General features: G+C 41.4%; 1 protein-coding gene across 2 annotated transcripts in view; it reads left to right on the top strand.

Annotated features, from left to right (window-relative positions):
• LOC133021483 (partitioning defective 3 homolog B-like) overlaps window positions 1-27,597 on the top strand; it is a 199,548-nt gene that overhangs the window by 130,513 nt on the left and 41,438 nt on the right. For both annotated transcript variants that reach the window (XM_061088344.1, XM_061088345.1), the window contains exon 23: window positions 14,064-14,184. In XM_061088344.1, the coding sequence (XP_060944327.1) occupies window positions 14,064-14,184 (121 nt within the window). The remainder of the gene's footprint in view (window positions 1-14,063; window positions 14,185-27,597) is intronic.

Genomic DNA, 27,597 nt, shown 5'->3' on the forward strand with positions numbered 1-27,597 from the left:
GAAGGCCGTGTGTCAGCGGTGTCTGTGAGCGCCCGCTCTGTGTTACTGTTGCGTCAGGGGAGGCGAGAGCCGTGGTGTGCATATGGGAGTCGGAGATAAACCGAATCGTAGAGGACTCCCTTCCATCAGCACCTCAGCAAACCAAAGAGCCACATGGATTTACACACACACACACACACACACACACACACACACACACACACACACACACACACACACAGAAGAATAACTTACTGACCACAAATAAAGTTGTGTTTGAATGCAAACTGAAAACAAGAGTTGGTCTGAAAACAAGACATGGATATTAAAAGTGGCTCAAAAAAGCCAAACAATGAAACACTGTAAAACACTATCGTCTGATATTCAATATAGAATAGGAAAAATTATATCTAACTTGCATAAAACACTGTTACCATATAATATTCTAAATGTGTTTGTAAAAGATTGCCAATATGAACCATAAGGAATTCTTGTGTTTAAAAAGGTGTGGCAAGGCCTAATATGAAAAAAGTAATGTATTTCATAAAAGAGCTGAAACTATTGAACAAGCTTGAGGATGAGTTGAAAGCATTTAAAAGATTGACATTGATTTGATTGATTAAAAGTAGAGTTTTAACAAAATAAGACAGTTGATAAATATGTCAAATTCATTTTTGTGATATCGACAAAGGCTTTATGCAGTTGTGTTACCTGTAGTTAATCTCCGGTCACCGACTGTCAGGGACACACAGTGGAGCTGCATCTGTATCAGCTGTTTTCTGCCTGCCTCTGCGTGCCCATGCAGTGAGACGGCTCCTGAATGCAGACAGCGAGCTCTCATGTCTGCAGGTGACTCTCTGTGGTACGTGTGCAATGAGAAGAATCAAAACAAGAGGTAGCCAGTGGAAGCACCGGCTGAAACTAACACCTGGAGTCTGTTTAAAACTGATGAACCTCAGCAGAGGAGCAACATTTAACAACAATGATAAAGATAAGAACTGATGAACAGATGATGCTTGGGTGCATGTTTGGTGCCGGGACATTTTTTAACACTATGTGACCTTTATGGTTCAGGGTTGTCTGTCCAAAAGTCCAGCCCATTCTTTTGAAGGAGATATATATATATATATATATATATATATTTTGATCTTAAAGTAGAGTCATTGTACATGTACGCTTATGTGCTCGGCTGCATCTATGTGCATTTCCGTGTGCATATGTGAGAGTTATTGGATTTTCTATCGTCAGTGGTTTGATTTAAACAGCTCTATTATGGACAGACAGTTATTTAACCACACACCGTACAGTGATATATCACACTGTCTGCTTCTCAACTAGCCCAGCACCTTTAATTCTAAAGGGCACAGCCGGCTTAATTCCTTATGCATGGCAGAGTTTAAGGCAGAGTCATTTAGTAAAGCAATCACACACATGCACACTCACACACACATGCATACACACACACTGAGAGAGACAGAGAGAAAAAGGGTGCACACTGACTGTTTTAGAGAGGAAGCACGGATACATTCTCTCTCACACTCATTCTTATAAACAAGACGATATTTAATTATCCATCTCCCTAGATAATATACTCCACCACTTTCTGCCTCTGTTGTTCTCCCTGCCACTCTGCTCACAGGAAGTAACGTGGTGTCATTGTTTAGTATGATCGGAACGCTCTCCCTTTAAAGCCAAGGGTAAAACAATGTGCTGTTTTTTTATTGTTGATCAGCTCTCTGAAGTCTACAGTGCAATGTTAAAATCTTTACAGTGTTTCAGGTAGTTAGTTATGTCATCAGGGGTCAAGACGCCAGGTAAGTGTTGATGGACTGTTGCTGATGGTGTGTTCACAGCAAATGTCGCGGGTCAAAGTTCACCAGAGTTGAACTCCACATGACATGGTGGATCCGCTTTGTCACAGAAAGACCTTGTTGGATTTGTCCCTCAGATGTGAAGAGGAGGCGAATGTTCACCACTGCAAAATTTGCGTGTGTGTGATTGTTATGTTGATGACACAATGTGATAGACACCGAATATGCGTCATTCACATTCAAGGGGAAAAGAAATTGTGTGACGCGATGTCACTACATGTTGAGAATGAGTGATGGATCCAAATACCAACTTCTCCAGCATTTCCACAGCAGGTACAAGAGCTTTCTTCCCATCAGCCTCCTGCTCTCCTCTTCTCTGGAGGAGAACCCAGTTGTCGCAGGTTGTTTACTTGCGTTGCTGGAGTTGGTAAACCTGAATGAGGGCCCAGTCACACATACGTAAATGTATCTGGAGGCGAATCACTTCCAGTCTGTGCGAGGGAAGATGTGAATAAAACATTTGCTTCTTGTGGCAAAACAAATCCCATCGTGGTTTCAAGTGGAGTTCAACTCTGTTTAACTTTGTCCCACAGTATTCAGTTCACATTCTCATATGTGAGATCGGGCCGTGATCCTTCAGCCAAATCTACGCAACTAATGTGATGCAGAAATTCGCTTTGCATTTAATATGAACGCAGCATTAATTGATTATGATTTGGTCATGCTGTTAGCGTCTACGCTCCTGCAGCTCCTCTGCCTCTCGTCCATGAAGGCCTCAGTGGCTTCTATAGGGACGGAGGTAGTCAGGGGAAAAAGGGCTAGAGCAAAGGGGCTCTTCAGAAGATTCTCAAGTAGCCCTCCTCTGCCCACCTTCTGCATGCAAACACACACACAAACACACACTCTCACACACACACTGTAAACACTTGCACACTGTCTTCCTTGCTCCCTCTCTTCCCCTCACTACAGCTGCTCCCTTCCTCTGCGCTCACACACTTAAGTGCATGTACAAAATGGGGGTAGTTACCATGTCAGATTCACACACATCCACACAGCCAGAGTCCATTTTCTGAAGTGACCACCTAAGCCTTGAATGAGTGCTGCCCTCAGCTTTCTTCTGGTTCTGGTTTGTTTCCTCTTGGATCAACGCATTGGGCTTGTCTATGTTTCTTCGCCTTGACAAACTGGTAGCAGAGTCATTTCCTACACCCTCTGCAATCTCCCTCCCAGGACACATCAGAATATCAATCGGTATCTGATATCTGATCCCTTGTAAATCACCGATGTCTGTTAGGAGACTTAAGCCTCCACCTCAAATCCACGTGGCACTAGACGCACCACGCACACCGAGATACAACCGTTGGGAGGTGTCCAGCCCGCTGAGCATAAACCCAAGCTTTAGGGACGTGTTAATTCAACCCTGTGGTCAGGATTAAACCTGCAGCATGTACTGTTATTATAGGCTGTGATTTATGTAGTGTTTTCATGTGAAGGAACTCTAAAGATTGTAGATTATCTGATGCCAGTGCAGTCGTTGTATTAAGCTAAATAAACCTCTTCTGGAATGATGCAGTGTTAGATAACAGACCAAGTTCCTGCACTGCCCGCCCCCCCCCCCCCCTTCTTGTTGATGTTTCTCCATTTGTATTTGTTTTGGGTTCGCTTGACTAAAGAGGATAAAGTGAGGAAGTGAGTTTTGCCGTTGGCTTTCACCCGTCCCCCCATCTCGCGAGAAACTCTGCAAACTTTTGCTGTTTGTGCTGGAAGAGCAGCCGTCCTCTTACTGCTTTGTATCATACACACTAATACGCTTTCCTTCTGTTGAGCCATCTACCAGATTTCCTCCTAAATGTTACTCAATTCAAAGCACAGTGTTGTAGTTGCTCGGCTTCTCGGTGACGTTTATATCACAAACACTGACATGCTATGTAAAAGCACATAGATAAGAATTGACACAGCTGTAACATCTGCTGTAATGTCCCAGACTTATTGAAGCATTAATGTATAGACTGTTATAGCCTTGTGATTGTGAGGCTGTGAACAACACAACCTCCAAAAATGTGTGTTAAGAGTCTGGAATGAAGACGCACAGAGACGTGGAGGGAGTTCATACATGAAAGAGAGATGAGCTTTTAGCTTTGCTTGGCCAGTCACTGGAGAGGCTTTCTGTCCTCCATGTTAATTGATCAGACGTTCTCTCAGCTTATTGAGTGCCACATAGACACAAAGACAGACACACACACACACGCACACACACACACTTTCGGGGCTGCCAGGTTGTTCAGTGCAAGCGCTGTTTTCCACATCACTTTTTCTATGTAGATAATTAGTCTAGGTTGAGCTTTTTAGGTGTGTGTGTGTGTGTGTGTGAGAACTGGACAATCAGTTACCGTTGCCATTGTCGTGAATGCTTGTTGTTGCTACAGAGCACTGGTCACCTCTTTATTCAAAGTTTATTAATATTGCACATTCTTTGTGTTCAGATTACATCAAATACCACACAACTCTTTCTTAGGCCCTTTGCAATACACATCCCAAGTGTGAAGCGGATTGACGGGTCTCGAGATAACTGATCCACATTCAGACAGAGATTTCTGGAATTAGTAGATGAATAAACCCAATCTTCCCCAATCTCAGTCAACTTTTTATAACATGAGGCATATTTTTACGGGTGTCCTTCAAGTCTCATTTATTAATGTGGGTACAAAGGATATAGCATTGTTATGCCAACTCATTAGAAAGGAATGTGGATTTCTTCAGCTCATTTAAAAGAGAGAGAGAAACAAGTAGATTCAAGGACTGTGACGGATAGAAGAGAGAAGTTTGGAGTGTTTTGCAGCTAAAGGAAGGTAAAGTGGAAGGTTAAGTGGGATTAGGAATAGAGGGGAAGTAGGGTAGAGAAAGAAAAAGAGGGGGAAAGGGGGTGAGACAGAAGAGAGGTACAGAAGGCCAGACTCTGTTCGGAGCTAAAAGAACAAATTAGTGGGTGAGAGTGCTACAGAAAAGAGGGGATTTAATTGTAAGAGCAGGAAGAGAGAGAGATACAAACAAGTGAAAATCAAGGACAATAGTGAGGAGAAAAATAAAGAGGATAAAGAAAACGATTGAGGGTCAGTGCATGTTTAGAGCTTTAAAAAATGAAAGAGAAGAGGAATATTTGAAGGAGACAATATTGGGTCCAAATTTTTTTGGGGTTGCGAAGGAAGCATGAATGCACCCAAGTAGATGTGGGGATGAGAAAAGGAGAACAGAAGAGTTATCCAGGGATTCGGAGGGGAGGAGAGGCTAAGTGGGTGTTTTGGGATAATTCGGCAGATGAAATGGGAAGGGGGGGGGGGCAGAGTGAGGATATGCAAAGAGAATAAGGAGGGGGAAGGGGGGGTCAGTGAATTTCTGGGGCTGAAAGGGGCAAATTAGACGGAGAAAAGAAGATGGGAACGTAGCAAATAAATGGACTGAGATACTCAGAGTAGAAAATGTGAAGAGGACTAAAAAAGAGAAACAAGAAGAGGTGGTAGTGGAAGGGGGGGGGGTAAAGAGTGTGTGATTCAGCTTGGCTAATAAGGAAAAGCTCTCAAGAGGCACTAGTCGGCTCCATCCCTTCCTCCCCCTTGCTCTCTTTCCGTCAATAGACCCTTTCTAGGTCTCTCCTTCCTCCTGTTGCACTCTCTTCCTCTCATTTATGATTTCCGCCTCTTGTATTTGCACAAGTAGTTCTCAATGAAAAAATAAATTCCATGCAAAGGACATCCGGCCGCGTTGGAGCACGCACGGGGTAAAAGGACACATGGGCACATCCACTCAGGCTCTTAAAAGGACACACAAACACAACGGGCATGCTGCAAGTTTCAAGACACAAAAGATGCACACTGATGACAGAGTTAGCTTTGTCCTTTCTTAATGTTATGTAAATTGGCTGTTCTTTACTTGTATCCTATGCATATTTCATACAGAATGTCATACAATTGTAATGCACTGCAGCTTTCCATCATATAACCTCGACTAAAGATGCAAATTAGCTTCATATCTAACTGGCTCAATGTTGTTTTGTGCCTGGCTTCCATCACATTGTGTGTTTGAACAAAATTAAAGTTCATATTTGGTGCTGAAGGTTGAGCAGACTGATTTTAGGAAAAGTAATTATGCTTAGGGGTGAAATTAATGTGGTTATGAGAACTTTGTCTGAGCTTATGCTTAATGAAATGTAATTAAACTAACCTGGTTGAGTCCACAAGTTCAACACATATTTGAATAATCAGCTAAGATAGTTTGACTGACAGCTTGGGTCACATGAAGGATGATTAGTCCAGCTTGTATATCAGTGTAACTATAAATAATAAAATGGCTTCATTATATACATTCATGTTACATTTTAACAATGTGAACAAAACGTGATCTAATTATTTAAACGTTATATTATAATGATATAATGAAGAAGTTATGTAATATAATAATATTATTCTCTAGGTCTCTGCCAGTTTGTCAATAGATCTTTTTTTATCCAATTTTATGTGATTTGGTCATTTTGGTCATACTTTGCATCAACAGTCAATTAATCATTTTAATTAGTCTTAAATCGTACACAGAGCTTTACAGAAAAATATAGAGCACATTAAATAAAATGAGAAAATATGTATTGATATTCCACACTAATAAAAATCACCCGTACAGTATATTTATGGTTAAGTTTGCTTTTAAAAGAAGATGCAGTCAACATCAGGTCATCAGGCAGTTTGTAAATATGAAATCAATTCTATACTGTAGCTTCAGCAGGTACACTGGTAGAGGTGGTAAAAAGGAGACAACATAAAGCAGGTTGAAGCAAATGTGAAGTAATTATCTGCTTTATATTCCCACAAAATTAACTTAATCAACATAAACAAGCGAGACAGTAGTAGTTTATTTCCATGAATATGATTGTGACATTCATTTCTAAGCCGATGTCTATTTTCAACATGTTTACAGCTTCACAGTCAAATCCATTAGAGGGACTGCATTATATATAATTTTCCTAACTTTGCCTTGTGTAATGCTTTAACACGTACATGCCAGGTATCTCTCATTGGCCTGTTAAACCCTTTTTGTCGAGTATGAATCCATCTTCATCTCCAGTTTGTGTGTTTGGCAGAGACATTAGTCAAAAAGGCGTCCTGACACACACACACACACACACAAACACGCACACACACGACTGTTAAAGTCAAAGGAGAACGCAGAGCCAGACAGCTTGCTCTCTGAGTGCATGCAGCCCGTTCACCACCTGTAGCGCTCCCGCTTCCTCTGCCTGTCACACACACACACAAACATACACACACACACACACACACGTACGCATACAGAGAAAGAAGTCCTGTCTAAATAATGTCATGCCAGATGATATTCAGTCTGTATATTAGACACACACACACACACACACACACACTGATTGTCATGACGATAGGATGCCAGCCTCCTTTGCCACTGCGAGTGTCTCTCTTACCCACGCAGCCATTTAGACAGCTAGTCTGATTAATGTCATGGCCGTCGATAGAGCGCTAATTACTCCCCGTGCTTAGACTGCGCCACGGAAAGAACAGTGTCATATCCTGTCAGCCGCATTCAAAAAACACGTGTCACTTCCTGTTAGCCTGCAGAGGAGAAGAGAGCAACAGAGCCACCTGACAGCACACACCACATACACAACTGCAGTGTTATTACCAAGTCGTTCGCTCACTCAACCTCTCTCCCTCCTTTCTTGCCCCTGTCCTTCTTCCTCCCCCCCCCCTCTGACCCACCTGCCGGAATTGGCGATCTTTTGTTGTCAAACTTCATTAGCGGAGAAGTCGGCTAATTAGAGCCAAGCAGAAGCTTGGGAGATTAGGAGGCGGGAGATGATGGAAGGCGAGACGAGCGGGGGGGGAGTGGAGGCAGGGGCAGAGGAGATGGAGATGAGCAGATGATGAAGAGATTAAGATGGGGAGGAGAGATGGATGGTGTCGAGTTGGGACGGAAACAACCGTGGAGGGGTGGGAGGAGGCGAGAGAGAGAGAAAAGGTTGAGTGGAGGTGTGAGAGATGGAAAATAGAAAGAGTGACGGAAATGTACTGCCCTTAAAAAAAGAAACGTGAAAAGAAAAGAGCAAGCACAGCAGAAACATCAAAATGATTGAACGCACAGGATGGAGAAATGTAAAGAAAGCTCAAAGCCATGTCCCCACGTGATGGACTGTAACTCATACCGACTACTGTGTTGTGTTATTTTCAAGCAATCCCATGTGTGTGTGCGTGCACGTGTGTGAGTGTGGGTGTGAGTGTGTGGGTGTGTGTGTGCAAGCAGGCGAGTAAAACAAGAGATACAAGAGTCAGCGAGAGACAGAGATAATGTATCGACCTGCTTCAGTTGCTGTGGTCTGCTAACGATCCTCTACTCTACAACTAGACACTGGGGACTACACACACTCACACAGACACACACACACACACACACACACACACTCTCACACACGGACCAGCATGCATTTGTGGACATTTGGAGGGAAAAAGACAAAGTCCCTGTCGTCACAATCAGTCAACATTAAGCTTCATTTCCCACATCGTTCTTGCCCGATTACGATTGACTGTGGTGTGAGAACCCGTCAGAACCCAGAGTGACACTGACCTTAGAATCGTTTTGAGGCTTTGCTCGTTAATGAGGTCAGATGGTTCAAACACAAATTAATTCCTTCACTCTTTTAACAGCATTAAGAATTACATTGCAGTTAAATTTAATTAAGTACATGATATCTGTGTCCTGGGCTTAAACATTTTAAAGGTCCCGCATGTTGAATAGGAAGTCCATGTTCATTTAGGCTACATCCATACCTACCTTTTTTTTTTATAGAGTTTTTTTAAACCAAAACGATCGCGGCCCACACAAGCTTTATGGCTTTATTTAAGTTTAAATCCATGTCCATACTAAGGCCTGTGTACACAGGATTTTCTAAATAGTAGCCAAGATACATTATTTAACTGCACAACAGCTGTTAGCAGAGACAACAGCAACACTTTGTAACTGAATATCCATGTTGTGTTCCACACTGGCAGCTGAGGACGATGCCGGTTGTTTTCTTCTTGATGGGTGTCATATAACAGGAGTCTGACAAAGCAGCTTAAGCTACGTTGTGACCGAAAAGACCCAATCAGCAGATGGTTGTGAGTTTGTACCTCATCGCTTCCTAATGTCACAGTTTCCACCCGTCTAGACTAAAACGCTGCCCGAGTTTCCAAAATTCTCCGGTTTAGTGGCTGTTTCGCCCGGTTGACTTTGTGAACTTCCACTCTGCCTGCGTGAGCCGCACTGTCACAGTCATCCCTTACTCCGACATTTCAGCGACAGCAGGACGTAAAGTCAACCATTTTTCTACTTTCTTAAATAAAAGGGGTCTGAGGAGGCATGCATGTGTTTACAGTATGCACCATCTCTTAAGCTTTTCAATCAATTGCAGTTTGTATTTCGAGGTTTATTGATTTTTCCCAAATGGCCGTCATGACTTTGTGTTTGTGCTAATGAAAGGAAATCTGACTTTTACTACTTTCTCAGAAGGTCAACAGCTCTGCAAGCCGGGCACATTTTTATCCTATTAAAGTCTCCTGTATGTGGAGGAGACTAGACTGGACGTGGCATGTGTGTTGTCTGTATGTGTGTCGTCTGTAGTTCTCTGGACATTATTATTTCAGATTTATGAAACATTTTCGCTCAGTCATCCGTCAGAGAGCACTACTAATATTTGCTCGACCTTTGCTTCCTCTCTGCATCTCTCTCTCTCTCTCTCTCTCTCTCTCTCTCTCTCCTCTTCTTTTATAGTGCATCCATCTCTTCATCTTTCACTGTCGTCCTTTCTCTAAATCCCTAATTCATTTTTCTGATAGAGGGAAAATGCAGATAGATCTTCAGGTGCTTTTGACAAATCACGGTGTTTTCCTCCAGACTGCAGCACTGGTCTTGGTTAATGGATTTGTCACATCACTGCATGGATTTTAATTATTAATGATCTTCCAAAGCCAAGTCTTAAGTCCAGGCGGGGCTGATGATAATGCCTTTCCAAGGTATTTAGATGTAACACAAGCATTAAAGATTGAATGAATAAAACATCTGTCAGGCAGTTTTGTGCTTAGTGCATTGTTTCCTGAATGGATTGTGTTAATACATGCATTGATAGATCTCACATTATGTCATTAGAAATTAATGGGAAATATACATGACCTTTGAACACATATTACATTTCCCCCTGCCCCAATGCCAGACTCTTATAGATGGCCAGATCCCAAAATGAATTTAAAACCAAACCAGAGAGGATATTACAGAAAGGTGTGACTTGAAAAAACAAGAAATTTTACCACTTATAACCAGTCTTGTAAATATTTATAGGCTTTAATGACAAGGATGTATTCCTTTACTGTGGACGTTGATATATTTAAGGGCCTATCTCACCATGTTATTAATGGAACAGAAAGTCTTAATTATTAATAGGAGCATTATTAACAGCTATGCCGAGTTTCCCGGCCTGATTTTAAACATTTATAGAATTATTATTGGTGTGACAGAGCAAGAGATTGATCTCCCTGGGTGCGTGCGTGTGTGTGTGTGTGTGTGTGTGTGTGTGTGTGTGTGTGTGTGTGTGTGTGTGTGTGTGTGTGTGTGTGTGTGTGTGTGTGTGTGTGTGTGTGTGTGTGTAGGTGAATAGGCAGAATTTTGTTCCCACTGATATAAGCCTTTGCTTTTATTTTGAAACACATTCTCATTATTGTAGGCTTTACAATCAAACTGTAAAATTTAAAGTGTATGACACTCATGTGAAGTCATTCCTGATGTAGTGTCAGCAGGTCATAGATACACACTCACACTGTATCACACACAAGCACATGGACAACACAACACTAGTTGGCTGCTACCACATGAACCAAACCTTGTGTTGTTCAGTGACCACAATGGTCGTTAAAAAGTGAAGTCATGTAATTCTACTTCTTTTACAGCATGTTTCTCCTCAGCTAATCAATGACTTTCTCAGTTAAAGAGTATGTGTGGTAATTGAGTGTGTGTGTTTGTGTGTGTGTGTGTGTATGTCTTTGTTTATCACATGTATTTCTTCTTGGGCCCACCCTCTTCCTTTTATGTGGGGTCATAAATCGTATATAATAACCTTTGTGTGTATGTGTCTGTGTCTCTGTGTGTGTGTGTGTGTGTGTGTGTGTGTGTGTGTGTGTGTGTGTGTGTGTGTGTGTGTGTGTGTGTGTGTGTGTGTGTGTGTGTGTGTGTGTGTGTGTGTATGGACATGCACACATAGGAGTGTTTATGTGTATGTGTCTTTGTGCATAAATGAATGTTGTGTACATTTTACTGCCTTACTCTCCCAGGCCCTCTGTCAATAAATCAGACCAGAGGGTGAGGGTGTGTGTGTGTGTGTGAGCAGATTTGCATGAATTGTGTATCATCTGGGCCTCCTCATGAAACAAATCATTCCTACCGTGATGCATGAACATGCAAAAGCACATTAAAGAAGAACATGCTTAAGCTGGGCTAGAACAGAGTCAAATGTAATAGAATGTGAGAGTTCAACATTCAAATTTCACCTCAAACAAGGGATGATAGAACTGTACATACAGTCACCAGAGCTGTGTAGAATAGTGCTGCATGTGAGCAGTGCACCAGTTTATTTCTGTCTGTCTCTGTTACGTGATGGCCTTGTGAAGAGCTGCCAGTTTGCCTCAGGTGAATCTCTCTGACTGTAACATCCTGGGTCACTACAGTCGCTGTGATGCTGAACAAGGTGCTGCAGATGATATATACAGTATGGAGATGTTTAAAAAATAAAAAGACATTTTGGATTTACTCTCTTGATAAAATGGTAAAAGTAAAACAGCAAAGAAGTTAAATAAGGTTATTGAAAAGGAAATATTTACTTTAGAGTTTCCAAGGTGTAGATTTAAGGGGATCTGATGTCATGAATGGAATATGTAATAATAATTATGTTTTCATTATTGTATAAGCACCTTAGGAGCTTTGTGTTATAGTTAAATAGCCTCATCAGCTGCGGGTCCTCTACCACAGAGTCCGCCATGTCACACTTCCCTGTTTCGACAGGAGCCCAATACGTACACTCAAACCACCAGCTCTAGAAAAAGGCCTTTTGTGTGTTTACGTTACGTGAAGGCCAACGATGGTTCTCCTACGCATTTGGAAGGGAAGGGTGATGCAAGTGAATACAATTGTTTGCAATCTGCAACTTTGCCCCTAGATGTTACTAAATCCTACATACTGTACCTTTAAACCGAATAAGTGACAGGTCAGGCTACGGTTAAAAAAAGCGTGTTGGTCATGGGGTTCATTTCGCTGCGCTCTAAATCTGCTCTTTGCACAGTAGATGCTGTGTTACTGCTGACACAGCTCTCTGTCGCTCCGCAGCTAGAATTTTGAGCAGAAACACACCCGTACACACACACACACACACACAAACACACAGACTGGCATTAGATTGTGTCTCATGTAGTCCTAGATACAGTCTATGCTGGGCATAAATGCAGTTTTTTCTCAGTCTACTATGTGACTCCAGTGCCTCTGGAATTTTAAACCAGACACTGAATGAATGAATGAATGAAAAGCTGGCAGTGCACTGTATACTCAGTATGTCATTCTTTTTTAAATATGAAATATTGTCATGGACATGAACACACGTAATACAAATAAATCATAAATGACAGAGGAGGGAGAGTAAAGAAAAACTAAATCAAGCCAAGTCATGTTTTCTGAAACGTTCACAGTGTATATTCTAAAAGCTTTCTGGCTTTAAGGCTTCAAAGGGAGGTGGCCTATAAATCTAAATTAAAGAATAGATAAAGATGGGAACACGAATGTGAGGAAATTACATTTTGGAGAAATTAAATAGCTGGAAAAGTATGATTTAGCATATTCAAAAATTGTTTTTAATTTGTAATATTACAGTAAAGCTATTATTTTTAAGTTAGAACAGCTCTATTAAGCCCTAATTGCTTTTGTTTTCATGAAAGTATAATTTCAGGGGAATGATTTAGTTTTGAACAATACGCAGGTTTTTCTGTTGATGCTCACTATGCTTAGAATGAAGCTTCCGTGAGTGATAATTAGGAACCCACTGACCACATGTTCTCACTGTAACTCGACTTGTTAATCTGTTATCGACCGAGTGTTCTCACTCTGATTTTAAATTACTACTGGTATGTGATATGATGTAATTCAATTAGGACCCTGCCGCCCGTCAGCACTGTGGAATGTTTCTGTCAGACAGACTTGTGACGCATTTTATTCTTAGCTAATCTGTTTATGTGGTCATTGTGTATAGACACTGATTCACTAAAAGGCATGTCTGAGAGAAAGACACACACACACACACACACACACACACACACACACAAAACCAATGCTCATGGACAAAAGCAATTATTTTCTTCAAGGAAATTATGCTTTCATGAGTTCCTTATATGCTTTCTTCAATTGTTTTGTGTTGAGCATGTGTATGAGTTAGTCAGTATGTGTTTGTGTCTTTGTGTTGTGTGCATGATGACTGGCCTTTGTCTAATAAGTGTTTTCTGAGCACAGTTTCTCACCTGGACCAAGACACCTTGAATATCCTAAGCATTGGTCCAGGGTTTAAAAAACCTCACTCGAAACTAAAACTACCACTAAATCTTACCAAAGTGTAAAAATCATGATGGAATAGTTTTTCAGTTGTTACAGGAACAGGTTTACACTACACAATGCTCGGATAAAAAAAGCACAGAGCGTGTTGCTATGTTTCAGACTTTTCACAAAGCCTGATGTCTCATCAATGTGTTTTTCCTCCTTCCACCAACTTCGTTTATGAAATATCACGCTGCCATTCTAATGGTGTATACGGGAACATATGTATATGGCTTTTCATATTTCCATTATGTGTGGGCAAGTGAATATGTGTGTGTGTGTGTGTGTGTGTGTGACTCACAAGGTTGCCCAGGGTTCAGTGCTGTTGATATGCTGCGTATTTCCTCTGTTGAGAGAGAGAAGGAATATTCATAGAATGATTGATGTTTCTGTTTTCTTGTCTCTCGGTGAAACAGATATAGATGTAGGCTGTCAGAACTATTAGGAGGCAGATTGTTGTGCATGTATTTAAACAATCATCCATTCCTGCAGCCAGTTCTCACAGTTACATGTTTGTTTCTAGGAATATTTGTGTGCACGTGGTTGTGTGCACCTACCTTACTCCTTCTGTTTGTGTGTGTGTGTTTGTGTGTGTGTGTGTAGCAGTCTGGACAGGATCCAGCAGCTAAGAAGAGAGTACCAGCAGGCGAGGAGAGAAGGAATAGTCCCGCCTTATGAGGAACTGGACCAACGACGTAGAGGGCACGAAAACGACACACACAGGGTAAGGAGCTGAAACACACACTGGCACACAAGAGTTAATATGGACACACAAAGAATCACACATGGAAAGTGAAGTCCATGGAAATGTTGCTCAGGTTAATAGCCTCAAATTCTCTAAATCTGAACCTTCTTTTCTCTCGCCACATGTATTAAAATCAGTCTGTCCATCATAACATTTTATTCAAGTGTGTGCTTGTGTGCCAGTGCCACTACAGTGTGTATTTGTGTGATGTCTTACTACCTATTAGCCATCAGAGTGATCACTGCTGTTTTCACACCTATCGAATGATCGAAGGCCTTTTAGCTGTCGGTCCCACGCTGCTGTGTGACGTGACCTGTAGGCCATGAGCCGATAGGACTGATTTAATCAACTTCACACTCAGGATGAGACACAGTGGAGAGTAGCAGAGGTTTTACTTGTCAACCTGCAGGTAATGTTTTTCAATCGTAATCACATCCTCGCAGATTCACTTCTGAGCTCAGCGAGCCTGAGTCATGGTGTAGAAAAGATCCAAACACGTCTGTGATGCAGTATTAGGCATAAATTATCAATGTGCTAACAGGAAACCACCTCCCACACGGCTAGTGTTAGCTTCCTGAATACCACTATGAAAGAAAATGATAACAAAGACTGTGATAACACAGTTTGGAAAACGTGTGGGTCAAAAAATTACAGACGGAGCCACAATAGTGAGAAACTCTGTTTGAATTTGTTTGAAGTTGCACAAAGAGGTGAGCATGTTGAGGCTAATGGAAAATACCACACTGTAAAAATAACAGTTACAAGTCCATCATTTAAAAGTAAAAATAAATATTGTGGTTATGGCCTTGAATAATTCAATGAATGAGCATGAAGGAGAGAAAAACATACTTCTGGATAATGTGGAAGTCAGCTGAGGAGCTGATCTTCTATGTGACCCTGGAAACGTCTAAAGGAATGTGGCCACATGCATCCCAGACCACCTCTGAGTGTTTGAATCTCAAGATGCATTGAGAACGTGTTTGCATTCACACGCTTGCAGCTTGTGATTGGGTTAGGATAATGCTTAGTGTTAGTGAAGCATCCCAGGCAAGTTCCTAATGCTTTAGTAACAATCACATCTCAAATGCTTCCTCAATTTGTACCTGGGTGCTTTTGAACCTTTTACTTAGAGCTTTAATTTATCACTCTGTATATAAACATGGGTAAGAGAACAATCTGAGACTGAGACTTGATGTCATGGAAAATCTCAATTATATTGTGGTTATTGTTAATGAACATTTAATCTCATGCAAGGACCTTGAAGCCTCATCACTCAGGGACACAGTAAAAGTTCCACTGAGCACAGTTTGTCTTTTTCAGTAAACAGAAAGTGCCTGATCTTTTTTTGTCTTACCTCCAAAACAACCTCACTGCAGTTAAATCAGTTGCCTCCTGAATTTCACCTTGCTTCTTCTTGTCACACTGATATTCAGGCCTCCAGGGCTTTCTGAGAGAGAGAAAAAATTGAAAATCATCCAGAGCAACTAAAATTAGTTCTTCACAGTGGAGCTAGAATTGATCTCCTGTGACAAGTGGACGGGTTTATTGAAGCATATCTTGGTTTAACCAATGCAGCTTGATCAACTCTTCACTTCAGCTCAGCTGGACGGAGACAGAGGCTTTACCTCCATGAACCTGGAGGCTGTCAATCATCATTATGCTAGAGCTACTGGAAGAATACAAAATAATTAAGTGCATTCATTTGTTGTTGATGAGCATTCCATAATTTAATCATGAATTTAATTACTGTTGTCACAGAATGTTCTGGTATAACTGGTGGAGTCATTCCAGTCACTGCAGTCATCTAAACCTGCTGTCCCTCCACTATTTGTTCTTGTGCATCATCACATATCAGAGGTTTCTGTTTGTTGAAGTAACAGGAAATGCTTTAAAATTTGGTGATTTTTTAATAAAGGGATAAGGATAGAATAGAGGGAGGTAGAAGTACTGAGAAATCCTTGTTTGGGGATTTTAAAAGGGAATTAAATGAATGAATTAAGCAACTGACAGAACAGATATGGCCACTCTAAAAAGCTACTGCTGTAGAATCTGTTTAAAGGTCGACACAGCAATATAAATTGTAAGAGGCAGCAACAGGTGTAATACGATGCTTGTTTTTTGAAGTTCAGTTTCAAAGACATTATTCATATTTTTCACTATATCCTCAATCCACAATTTTCGACCAAACAGTCAGATTAGTTGATAATGAAAATCTTCAACGTTGAATAATTGAATCCTGTTCATCCAAAGTTATACTTGATGCGCTTTAATTCAAGTGTAAGAGTCATTTGGTTTGCGACCAGCTAGAGGCAATCTTCTTCACCCTGCGATCGATAACCGCATGTTGCTCAGTTCGCTGCCTGCAAATTAGAAAACTTTTCTGTTGTTTGTAAAGCAGAGGGCATCAGAGAATTAGGTTTGAAGTTGGAAATTAAACAAAGGAAGAGACAGATCAGAAGCAGTTGCTACAGGCTCTAATAAGCTTCTCTCATTAAGGATGATGCATTAATTAAGGCACACGCGATCATTTACCTGACTGACTTTCTGTGCGGAGGGTGGGGGAGAAGTAATGGTTATGGAGGTGAGCCGACAGCAAACTAATTCAACCTCACTTTTATTGTTTTGTTTGTTTCTCCTTAAGTCCTTTTTATTTTTGTGTAGGATTTGCTGAATTACTATGAAATGGAAACGCATTGAGAACTTAAGTGTAGAAAGATAAAGGTAGACAGAAAGGGAGAGAGTGAGTTCTTCATGTAGTGTTGCCTCAATGTAGAAAGTGAGTGTGTGTGTCTGTGTGTGTGTCTGTGTGTGTTTTCCCCTTTGGCTCCATTACCATCTCGTTGATTCATGGTTATGGGTTAGCTGTCTCCGCTAGCAAAATTATGTTTGCCTAAAAACAATTATCAAGCATCAAACGCCACACCACAAGTTTGTTTCCAAGTGAGTGCATTGTGTGCTCATGGGTGTGTGTGTGTGTGTGTGTGTGTGTGTGTGTGTGTGTGTGTGTGTGTGTGTGTGTGTGTGTGTGTGTGTGTGTATGTGTGTGTGTGTGTGTGTGTGTGTGTGTGTGTGTGTGTGTTTTGGAAGACAACAACAGACTTTCTCCCGAAGGAGAGGGGATCTAAATCAACATGGTGCCGTTGTTGTTGTCACATATACACACACAAACACACACACACACACACACACACACACACACACACACACACACACACACACACACACTCTCACATACATACACACACACACACAGTGCCACACAGAGGGTCTGGAAGCCAATTGTTATGGTGGGCGGTGCGCCACAGCCTTTATTATAGGATTTAATTGTAATAAAAAGCTTTCATCAAGTTATTTTCTTTGTGTACTCTAGGCTGTAATATGTGTGTTCATTCACAGTTAGTAATTATTAAAGGTATTTTACTGTGCGATGCACAATAAAATAGCATGGAAACCTTACATTTTCAACACACTGCACAACAAAGTTTTATTTCGTTTCATCTATAGACTAGTTTATGTGCTGAGGGGTGTAGTCCCCTTTAGGTCCTATGCTCAGTTTGGCACCTGTTTTCTTCTTCTTCATGTTATCAAAGGGCTTCCCTGTAGCTTGTGAGTAGAGCCACAGCCTGACTGAGGAGCTGCTACAGTCACTGGAACAGTCGTGGGACGGAGTGCTTTGCTCATGAGCATTGTAATGGTCCTTTATTCCTTACTAACAGTGCTTTAAACCGATTTTAGCTTTAAAATCAGGTTTGAAAAGACTGTGAAACTTCCTGCTCATGGGGTTCGTAGGAAGGTTTTCTGAATGTGTCCTCATCGTGCGTCACACAGTCCTTGCAGGGGGAAAGAATGTAGGACATCTGAATAAGAAGAGCCACTTCGCTGCCGAGTGGCCGGCGCATGCTTCTGCGTCGTCAGGGGCCCGCAGGCACGCAGCTGTAACGCAGGACTCGTTGTCATTCATGGTTCTCCAACCGTTGCGCGTGTTGCCATGCAATTCCCCGCCAGAACACTAGGCGCAGTAATGTTTTTTGTCGAAGTCGGCTCTTCTTCGTGTGTTGCACGAAGAAGAGCGATTTATTTACATCGCCACGGCGGCTCCTCAGAGCATTTTTCTGGCGGAAAAATCCGCCGGTTAGTGACGGGTTATACTAGTGGACATCTCTTCTGCCAAGTGCTCTTCTATTTGGTCCATATTCGTTCTTCTAAATCTTCCGTGGTTTCCGGGCATGAACCGGAAATGCGACTCCGGAAATTATGTAGTCAGCAGACCAATCACAGCCCTTGCAGGCGGGTGACGCTTGCGGGGCTTTGCCGTCTAGTTAGAAAAATTGGCCGACGCACGTAAGGACGTAGGAAGGGCCGTGAGGGGCCCGGAAGGGCTCTTGCGTCTCCGTTCCCGTGAAAACGCAGAAGCATGCGCCGGCCTTAAGTCACAGTCTGAACCACCTCCACAAGTACTGTCAAACATGAGCAGATGTGTCTAAAGTGTTTTGTATTTGTCCCAATTCATATGTGATTCATCTCTTTATCAATCTCTCCGATTCACATCTTTGTCTTTGTGTCGATGTCCTGTTTTCATTCAATGTTATTTAAAAATAGAAGTTCCTGTGCGTACACAATGAAAACAGCTAACCGTTAGAGGTGTCAGCAGACCATGAAGCTAATATTTGTTATTGTATTGGAGCCAACCTTAAGATCTATTCCACTGTTCCAGTGAATATGGTTTTCATACAGGGAAATGGCAGAAAGCTTAGATACTGTTGAATAATGTTTTCTAGACCCATTTACAAAATTCAGCAGCAGGCTATGGCACCTCTGTGGGTAAGATTAATAACCAGAGTTATGTTTGGGACCCTGTCACTTCCTCATGCAGTGTTTGAGGCAACACTACATGAGGAAGACCCTGTCCTCCCAACACAGACTCTGTTGCTCTCTATGCTTTATTCCCTCACTTCCTCCTTTGCTCTCATCATAACATAACTACATTGGTATAAGATTTACTGCATCGTAGGAGGCGTCTTTTTTAGCCTTTGGGTGTGTTCACACCTCAAAGTGTCAGGGTCATAACCAAGGGTCATTTATTTGTTTCATTGTTTACTTTTGATCCAGTGCGAGTTGCAATAAAGGGAGTGCACGTATGACTCTTGTATGACATACGGACATCCTGTCATGGTCATCTGCGAAGGCTCCTTGAACACTGGATGCTGTGAGTGTTGATGGAGCCTCAGATCAACAGATTGGTGACAATAAGGCACATTGGTCTGTCTTTGATCAAAGTGAACACAATGCCCTGTTCCCTGTTACAGGAGAAAAGGCTTTTGAGGATTCAAGCTAATTTGTTGCTTTGTGTATTGCTATGACAACCTTCGCTGGCGCCAGGACTGTATTTTGATCAAACCATCACGGGACCATTTTCCTTTCCTTTGACTTGATCAACAAAATATATTAAGTTCTCAATTTAATTACTGTAAATTGTACTAAGTGCAGTTAAAATCTCCATAAAACGTTAATAATAACTTATTAGTGTTGGCAAAACCAAGACCAACAATTAAAGTAATTTGCAAGATGCCCATGACGTGAATTTAAATGACTCTCGATGACAAAAGAAAGTGAAATGCTTTGTGTTTTATGTCTTATGTGCAGTACAGCTGTGCAGATCTCACTTGAGCTACAAACAAGTCATTTGGATCCATGTGTTTCTCTGTAGCTGCTCACACAGTTCAGCATCAGGTTGCTGACTTGTATTGAACCAGAGAAAGGGATTTAGACCCTTACCCGGTTTCCAGTCTAAGATAGTTCTAACAAACACAGACAGAAGAACACAATCACTCTCATATTCATACTCACAGAGAATTTCCATTTGATCTTATCTGAATATCTGCGGACTATGAGAAGAAAACCCACAGAGGAACAGGGAGAACATGCAAACCCCTCACAGAGAGATGATAAGTCTCACAATTAAGGGTTTTGTGGGTTTAGGAAAAGATCAAACTTCCCTGTCTGATTAATTTCTCTGTATGGATGAGTGTGCAAAATGTGTGCGTGCGTGTGTGTGTGCCAGTGTGTCCAGCCAGCTGTTTCCCTGCAGTTCTTTATTCTTTCCAGTCGACAATTCAGAGGGAACAGAATCCAACTTGAGAAATCTGAATGTTTTCATCTGTTAATTTGATATTCCATTTCTCATTCACACACGTAAACACTTGTACGCATTCAAACGAGAGGTCTCTGTGGAGGAACACGTATTCCAATAAGTTAAGTCAAGTTGTGTAATGTGTTTTTATGTCTTTCTGAAAACCAAAATCGAGTTCACTTTTAACTTTGCAGTGACCGTATCGTTCTCTTTTACCCAGAACGATTCAGTGTTGATGAGACGGAGAAAAGTTTTGTCTCAGTCGTGTTTTTTAACAACTTTTCCAGTGTTTGTGTAGCATAGCAACACACAAGTGTGAATTTAACAAAATTGACTTTAATGGTTATCGTTACTCACACAGAAGTCAACCCTTTCATGATAATGTTACATTCACCCTCCCTTGTTCTAAACATAGCACCTATTAAATAGTTTTCCTGGAATTGTAGTTGTGGCAGCAGCACTTTTTTTGTGCTTTCCTGTGGAGATAATCATGTGCAGGCAACATTTGAAAGCAGACAACGCTACTGTCTTCGAGAAACACACACGGAACAGATATAGCTTGGCTGTCATTGGTATTAAAGATCAAAATGGCTAAATGATCCTGGACAAACAGTAACTCTGGCAGAATGTCTGCTGCTTCCAAATGTCGCCCATGTGGAGTTATAAGAGGATCTTGTATCATATCCTGTTGATTGAGACTGAATTCCCTGTTCTGTCATAGCTGCATCCGGATCATTTCTGCAGAGCGTATGCTTGACTCAGGAACTTCTTTTTGTCTTTGGTTCAAGGTCTCCGTCCCCTGAGTTGGGTCCAGTATTCTCTCTAACCTTGTCACTGTTGCCATCCAGACACAGGCACACCATTGTGTGACTCACAATAGAATTTGGGAAAAGTCCCAGTGCACCATTCCCACAACCTTTCTTATTTTTTACTCCGTACAGTTCTCATCGACTGTGTGTGCTGCCTGTACAGTGGAAAACATTATTTCCTCAACTTCCCTTTTACTGTGCATGACATCATCGTTTAAAACCACCAGCAAAGACACAAGTCTTAAATAGGTCACAAATGATGGGACCCTGACACTGAGTATTGACTTGGGCAAAGACAGAAAGCCTTTTCACCATGATAGCACGATTTAGTGCCACAAACTGTATGTATGTGGGCACATTAGTCATGAGCATCACCCACTGAGACCTATGACTAACACGCAACACAGTTTTGTTTTTGCCTCCATCCTGTATAAAGCAGAATAAAAAAGTCTCTCTCTTTGGAGCACAGGGGGAAGTGAGGTTAGGTCCCTGATTCTTAAGGTGATGCTTTCTTGTCCTCTCAGTGTTTCTCAAGTTTCAAGTTGGTTTTGCCAGATTGTAATTCAGGGTTTGAACTGAAGCTCTATTCTGACCCGTTGTTTTATAAGTCCTGAAAAACTTTACGTCTCATGTCGGAGATTCTATTAGAACGTAGTGTTTCCTGAATAAGAGCATGGCCATTACAGGATGTAGTCTGATGTAAAGATGGTTAGAGAAGTCATGCACACAGAATGCTCAGTCAGCGCAGTTCAGGCCTGAGGATAGTGACATTATTTCCATTGATTTGGTTATACACTCAAACAAATTGGACTTTAATGAAAGGATGAGATTTAATTGCTGACTCTGAGCTTTCGGGTTGTGTTCACATCAATATGGAGTGAACAGTAGTATGGATGAGCTGCTTTTCCAATAACAGTCCCTTTGTTTTTGAGCATTTCATTAAGAAAATCCTCTCAGAGACGGCAACCAGCGATGTTAACGTAAAAAAAGGTGATGTGGCTCTTTATTGGCCGAGTCAGTCATGTGGCCTCAGTCCAACTTGGTTTTTCCCTTAATCAAAACTAAACCGAAGGTAAGAATCCCCGAAACAAGCAGGTGATGGCTGCATCACAGCAGAACTAGTAGAGTCTCAATGTCTTCTGATGACTTCAGTGCATTATTGATACAGACGATTTAAGTTTAGACTAAATTAAATTAAAGCATTAAAAATCAACTAAAATTTCTCTTGGTTTGAACATTGTTGGAAGCATTTTGAATGATAGTATGTCCACAAAGTCAACAGGATAGGTTTCATCGTTGTTTTGACATTTTAATGAAGAATTGTACCATATTATATCTTATTAACACTGTGTTCTTAAACAAAATTTTCAGTGTCAAAACCACATGCTTTAGTACAGAGCCAACGGAAAACATGTCAGTTTCCCGACACTGTCTGACTACACTGGTGTTTTTTTGTAATCCACACTATTCAACATTTACAGTTGATAAATCCAATAAAAGGCTTTGCGTGAATGAACCTTGTTCCATCATAATAATAAAAAAATATATTTTGTCCATTGCATGTGGCTGTTTCTGGCAGAGCTTTATATTTGCCATTTTATAGCCATGAATGCAGGGGCAGACAAAAACCCCTGGCCCTCCTTTTCTCTTTACCTACACACACACACACACACAAATACAACCCTTTTCTTCGTGACCTCGAAAGTGTTCCTGTGATTTCAGCCATTATAAAACAGAAATAGGCGCACTACCTTGGGTGTTTTATAGGTGGACAGGCAGGGGATCGAACCTCCACCCTCCATTGGCAGAAAGGTACTGCAGTAAACCTTGTAGCTGAGTGCAGCTCTTTGTTAAAACAGACAGGGTTAAGAGAGTTGTTTGTGCTCTACTTAAAAACTGTTTTTCATCCAGCTCCCTCTCTCACTGTCTCTCTCTCTCTTTCCCCTTTATTCTCCATTTTAATCACGTTGTCCATCATATTTGCTCCGGTCCGTGTTCATTCAGCATTATCTCTCTTCCTCCATTAAGAGGTACATCATTATTTCTCTATTAAATATGGCATTGGGGGATGAAATGCTGCTGTGTGATGGTTGAGATGATTCCACTCATGTTCACCAGTGTCCTCCCATCCTGAGCTCAAGCTCTCGGACAAAGGGGTTAAGGACAGGAGGACATACATGTAATCAAAGCATGTACGACATCATATTGTCAGAACAAGTGCAACTAGAAGAGCAATGGTTGAAAAATAAAGAGAGAGAGAAGAGAAAACATGGGACTGTTTTCTTTAGTACACCAACTGTATTGAGTAAGACCACATTTCCATTATTAATGGGAGCTCTGGGTGACCATAAATCCACTGGAATATGCTGGACCACATCCTCACATCGCCAAAGTATTTCAAATAGGATAGTCAGCACACACACACAGACACACACACACACACACACACATGATGGATGAAAAAATTACAGAATAACAGCATACAAACATTTTCAGTACACAAACATACTCGAGCAACACACAAAAGCATTTTTTTTCACAATCAACACACTCACACACACACTTACACTACCAAGTGCTATTACACTAAACCACATCTTCTTTTATGGAAAGAAATTCAGTTAAAATCCATCGCTTAGATCATGTTCTTTTACTTTCCGTCTCTATTTGAATACAGACTGTGAAGTGAACGTATATTTAACTGCACCTCAGTTTCTGAAAGAGAGACTTTTCAACTGCAAGGTCTTTCCCTGCGCTAAGCAGTTCTGCAGAAAAGGCTCTTTATTTACTTCGCTGACAGATTTGCCTCAGACTTGAATCACATTACAATTTTCACCCATTGCACAAAATTAAATAAGGTTGAGTGTTTGGAACCTCTGGAGACTTTCCAAAATGAATGTATCATCCGACAAATCAGCATTATTCCAGAAACAGCAGGGACCTATATGCTTCAGCGTTGGCTTCATTGAAAACAGGGATGACTGATCGGATCAAGAAATTAATGCTAATGAAGAATACATGTTAGGCTGTTTCAGAGCAGTGATCTGAATGACTAAGATAAGCTGGTTTGCAATGGTTGTCTGACGCTGAAGTGACAAAGACAGGACCGGGCGAGAAAAACATTTGCAGGAAAACCTATGATCATTCACACACACACAGGCACACGGGTGCATGTGCACGCAACACACATCTGCACACAAATACATACTTTGAAGTCAAACAGTGGGGTTTCCTGTGCGATCATGGGATCGAGCCCAATGCTGTTGCTCACTCGGGCCTTATAAGGACAAGTCGAGCGTTGGAACGGTTCAAATGTGCTGAATCTAATGGAACAGAAAGGAAAGTGGGCTCACGCTGACGGTCCCGAACAACTGGGAGACGGAGACAAGCAGGGATCGAGACAGAGGAAATAAGCAGTAAGGGGTGGGGGGGGAGAGTAAGCAATTAGGCAGCAGATATTCTCCATGTGAGAAGCTTTTCTTTTCCTTGTGCAGCTATGTAATGCATATTTTCAAATTTCTTCAATTGAAAATGTTCTGTGTTGCATGTTAAGTCAGGGAGGAACTCATTTACTGCGAATATTCCTCACCAGTCTGTGTGTCTGTGTGTGTGTGTGTGGTGGGGGGGGGGATGATGTATTTCAGTACTCCCAGCAGCAGGTCAGGAGGTTATAATCCCCAAGTCAGACAAGATGGGATCAGTGCCGACTCAGTGGCCCAGACACATAGCTGTGTCTGCTGCTACTAGCAAAGACAGATATGATATACATCCTCTCCCTGTCTCAGTCAATAATGAAGATCCTCTCATGCCCAGACATTTATTGTTCCTCTGTCTTTCCTACGCTCTCTTTCTGTCTCTTCCCAGTCCCAGTGGACCCAGTGCCATTGCACTAAACTCAGCGCCCCACACACACACACACACACACACACACACACACACACACAGAGGCGTAGTCATGAGGTAATCTTCAGCAAGGTTCGGTGGTTATAACTGACTGGAGCACTTAACGACTGACTCATTGTCAGAGATTTGGAGCCATTTACAGTTAAATCGTTCACACTGACTGACCAAGGCATTCATGAATGTGCCGGAGAGCCGGGCGGCGTAATGCTACATATATTCACAAAGAAAATTGAAAGAAACCTTTAGAGTGATTCCAGCTTGAAGAACGCCACGATCTGTGTGTGTGTGTGTGTGTATTTGTGTGTGTATGAGGAGTTCAATACACCCCAATAAGAAAGCCCCTGCAGAACTTCAAGCCAAACACGTAACCTTTTTGAGTCAAACTGGTGAAAGCCAAGTCACACAGGCTCCATTTGATTTGGCCGGAGAACAGAAGAGGCACACAGGGGGTTGATAGAGATTCCTTTATACACACAGCAAGTCAAACTGCCTAAAACAACAGAAAAGTGACCACAGGTGACTACACCTATGTCACATGCTTTCACCACATTGCAACAGTAAGACTCACCAGGCTGTCAGCCCTTCGGTGGACTGAGTTCTTTCTCATATCAAATGTCCAAATTTTATAGTATCAGAAGTAGTTTTTCTTTTTTTAAAACAAGGGAAACTGTTGTGGTGGAAGACATCTCTGAATTAAATGTATATTTTACTGACAAAAAAAAAATGTCATAACTATTGCTGGACCTCAGGGTTGATCATTTGCATTTTGAAAACGTCAATGAAATCACATCACATTTAATAAAACAGCACATTAAAAAACACCAGATGCTGGTGGCACAAAGACATTATTTGTGTTGAGATCCTCACACAATCTTCCGGCCAGATGTACTCACCGTTCTCTAGCTCCAGATAAGTAGATATATTAAAATACAGATATATTTGTATTTTATATTATTTACATTGGAGCCATCTCTTGTCAGTCAGCAATAACAACGATTTCCACAACAATAATGGTAGGAAACAGATATATTAAAACAGGCTTTATTTTTTTGTTAAGCTGTTTCAACTTTGCTTAAATTCAACCTTGTTGAAGTACTTTTGGTGCTATTTATCACTACATTCCTCCATCAATCTGTACTTTTTCAAAAATAGAGAAACAATAAATTACATTAGAATCACTTTGTTACAACGATGATGAAGTTCAACCAAAAATAACACATGCATGTGACTGGGGTGTAATGTTTCTAAGTGTCTTCTTAATTTGTTGGGTCTCATACTGTCAGCTGCCAGAGTTTTCAGACCTAAAATATACACTAGTCTCTCCTCATCCCCCCCTTCATTCACTGTGAACCCAAGAGCAAGACAGGCTTCATCATACGTTATTTTCAACTTGGTTGGCGGTTTTGACGTTTTTTTATTATTATTATTTAAAATTAAAAAAAAAAAAAAAAATTTAATTTTTTTTTTTTTTTTTTAATTTCGAGCAAGCCTTCCATCTGGCGGGCCAAGCTGGACCCCCTGGCGGGCCGTATGTTTGACACCCCTGAGGTAGACGAAGGATGAGTTTTGACGGCCCCTCTGTCCCCCGAGAGACATGAATGAGACAAGCCACCGATCACACTTGATGTGATCTGCGTTGCTCTGACTTGTGTTTATATTTCTAGCTTTCATTGAATACTGGGATTTCTAGAGGTATGCATCAATCTATGGTGTAGGTATCTATGGCATACCTACACTGTTGATTCAAAGCAGAAGTGTAAATTGGCCACAGCCATGTGCAACGTTTGTGTATTGACCCATGTCACCCATGTCTAATCATGCGTAAACTCACACATCGTCTTAGCCCGTCTTCTAACTGACAGGTCCAATGAGGAGTCGACATATAGACGAGTATACACATGTAAATGGCCGTTCAAGGGCATTGCTACATGCATTTATGTGAACTGTGGAAATGTAATTTTGGCCCGTGCATGTCCACTCACAAAACAGAAACAGGTAGAGAGGTGCAGCTCGGAAATGTGATAAAAAGAGCGTGAATGTTTATTGCTGCTCTTGTACATTTCTTTTGGGGCATCTGGCTTCTGGCCCTCAGTCTCAAGTTGAATGTTATGAAACGTTATACTAAAATCGTATCATATTTCATATTGCAAAAGTGTTTTTTCTCCAGATTAGAAGTTCAGCAGTGCTTTCCTTTGACAAAACAATACAGTAAACAGAATGAAAAGAATGAAAATGAAAATATGTCGACCATGGTCACTTGACAGAGAAGAAGTGATAGTGAGAAAGATGAGTTGGATTTAACTCGAGGAAGTGCAGGGGTAGAATTGATGAGAGTAAATAAAGGTCAAAGATGGACAGACTAGTTCAAAAGAAAGAGGCTGAGGTTGATAAGATCAAGAAAGAAATCTAGACGGGTAGCGGAGGGGGTGAAATGGAAAGCCTGAGTGAGGGAGATGGATGGATGGAGGGAGAGAGAGAGAGGGGGGAGGACAGAAAAAGGGTGAGTTATGCGTTGGGTCATTATGGAGGAATGTTAATATGATTAGTGAA

Source organism: Limanda limanda, chromosome 16 (assembly GCF_963576545.1).
Source record: "Limanda limanda chromosome 16, fLimLim1.1, whole genome shotgun sequence".
Taxonomy (NCBI): Eukaryota; Metazoa; Chordata; class Actinopteri; order Pleuronectiformes; family Pleuronectidae; genus Limanda; species Limanda limanda.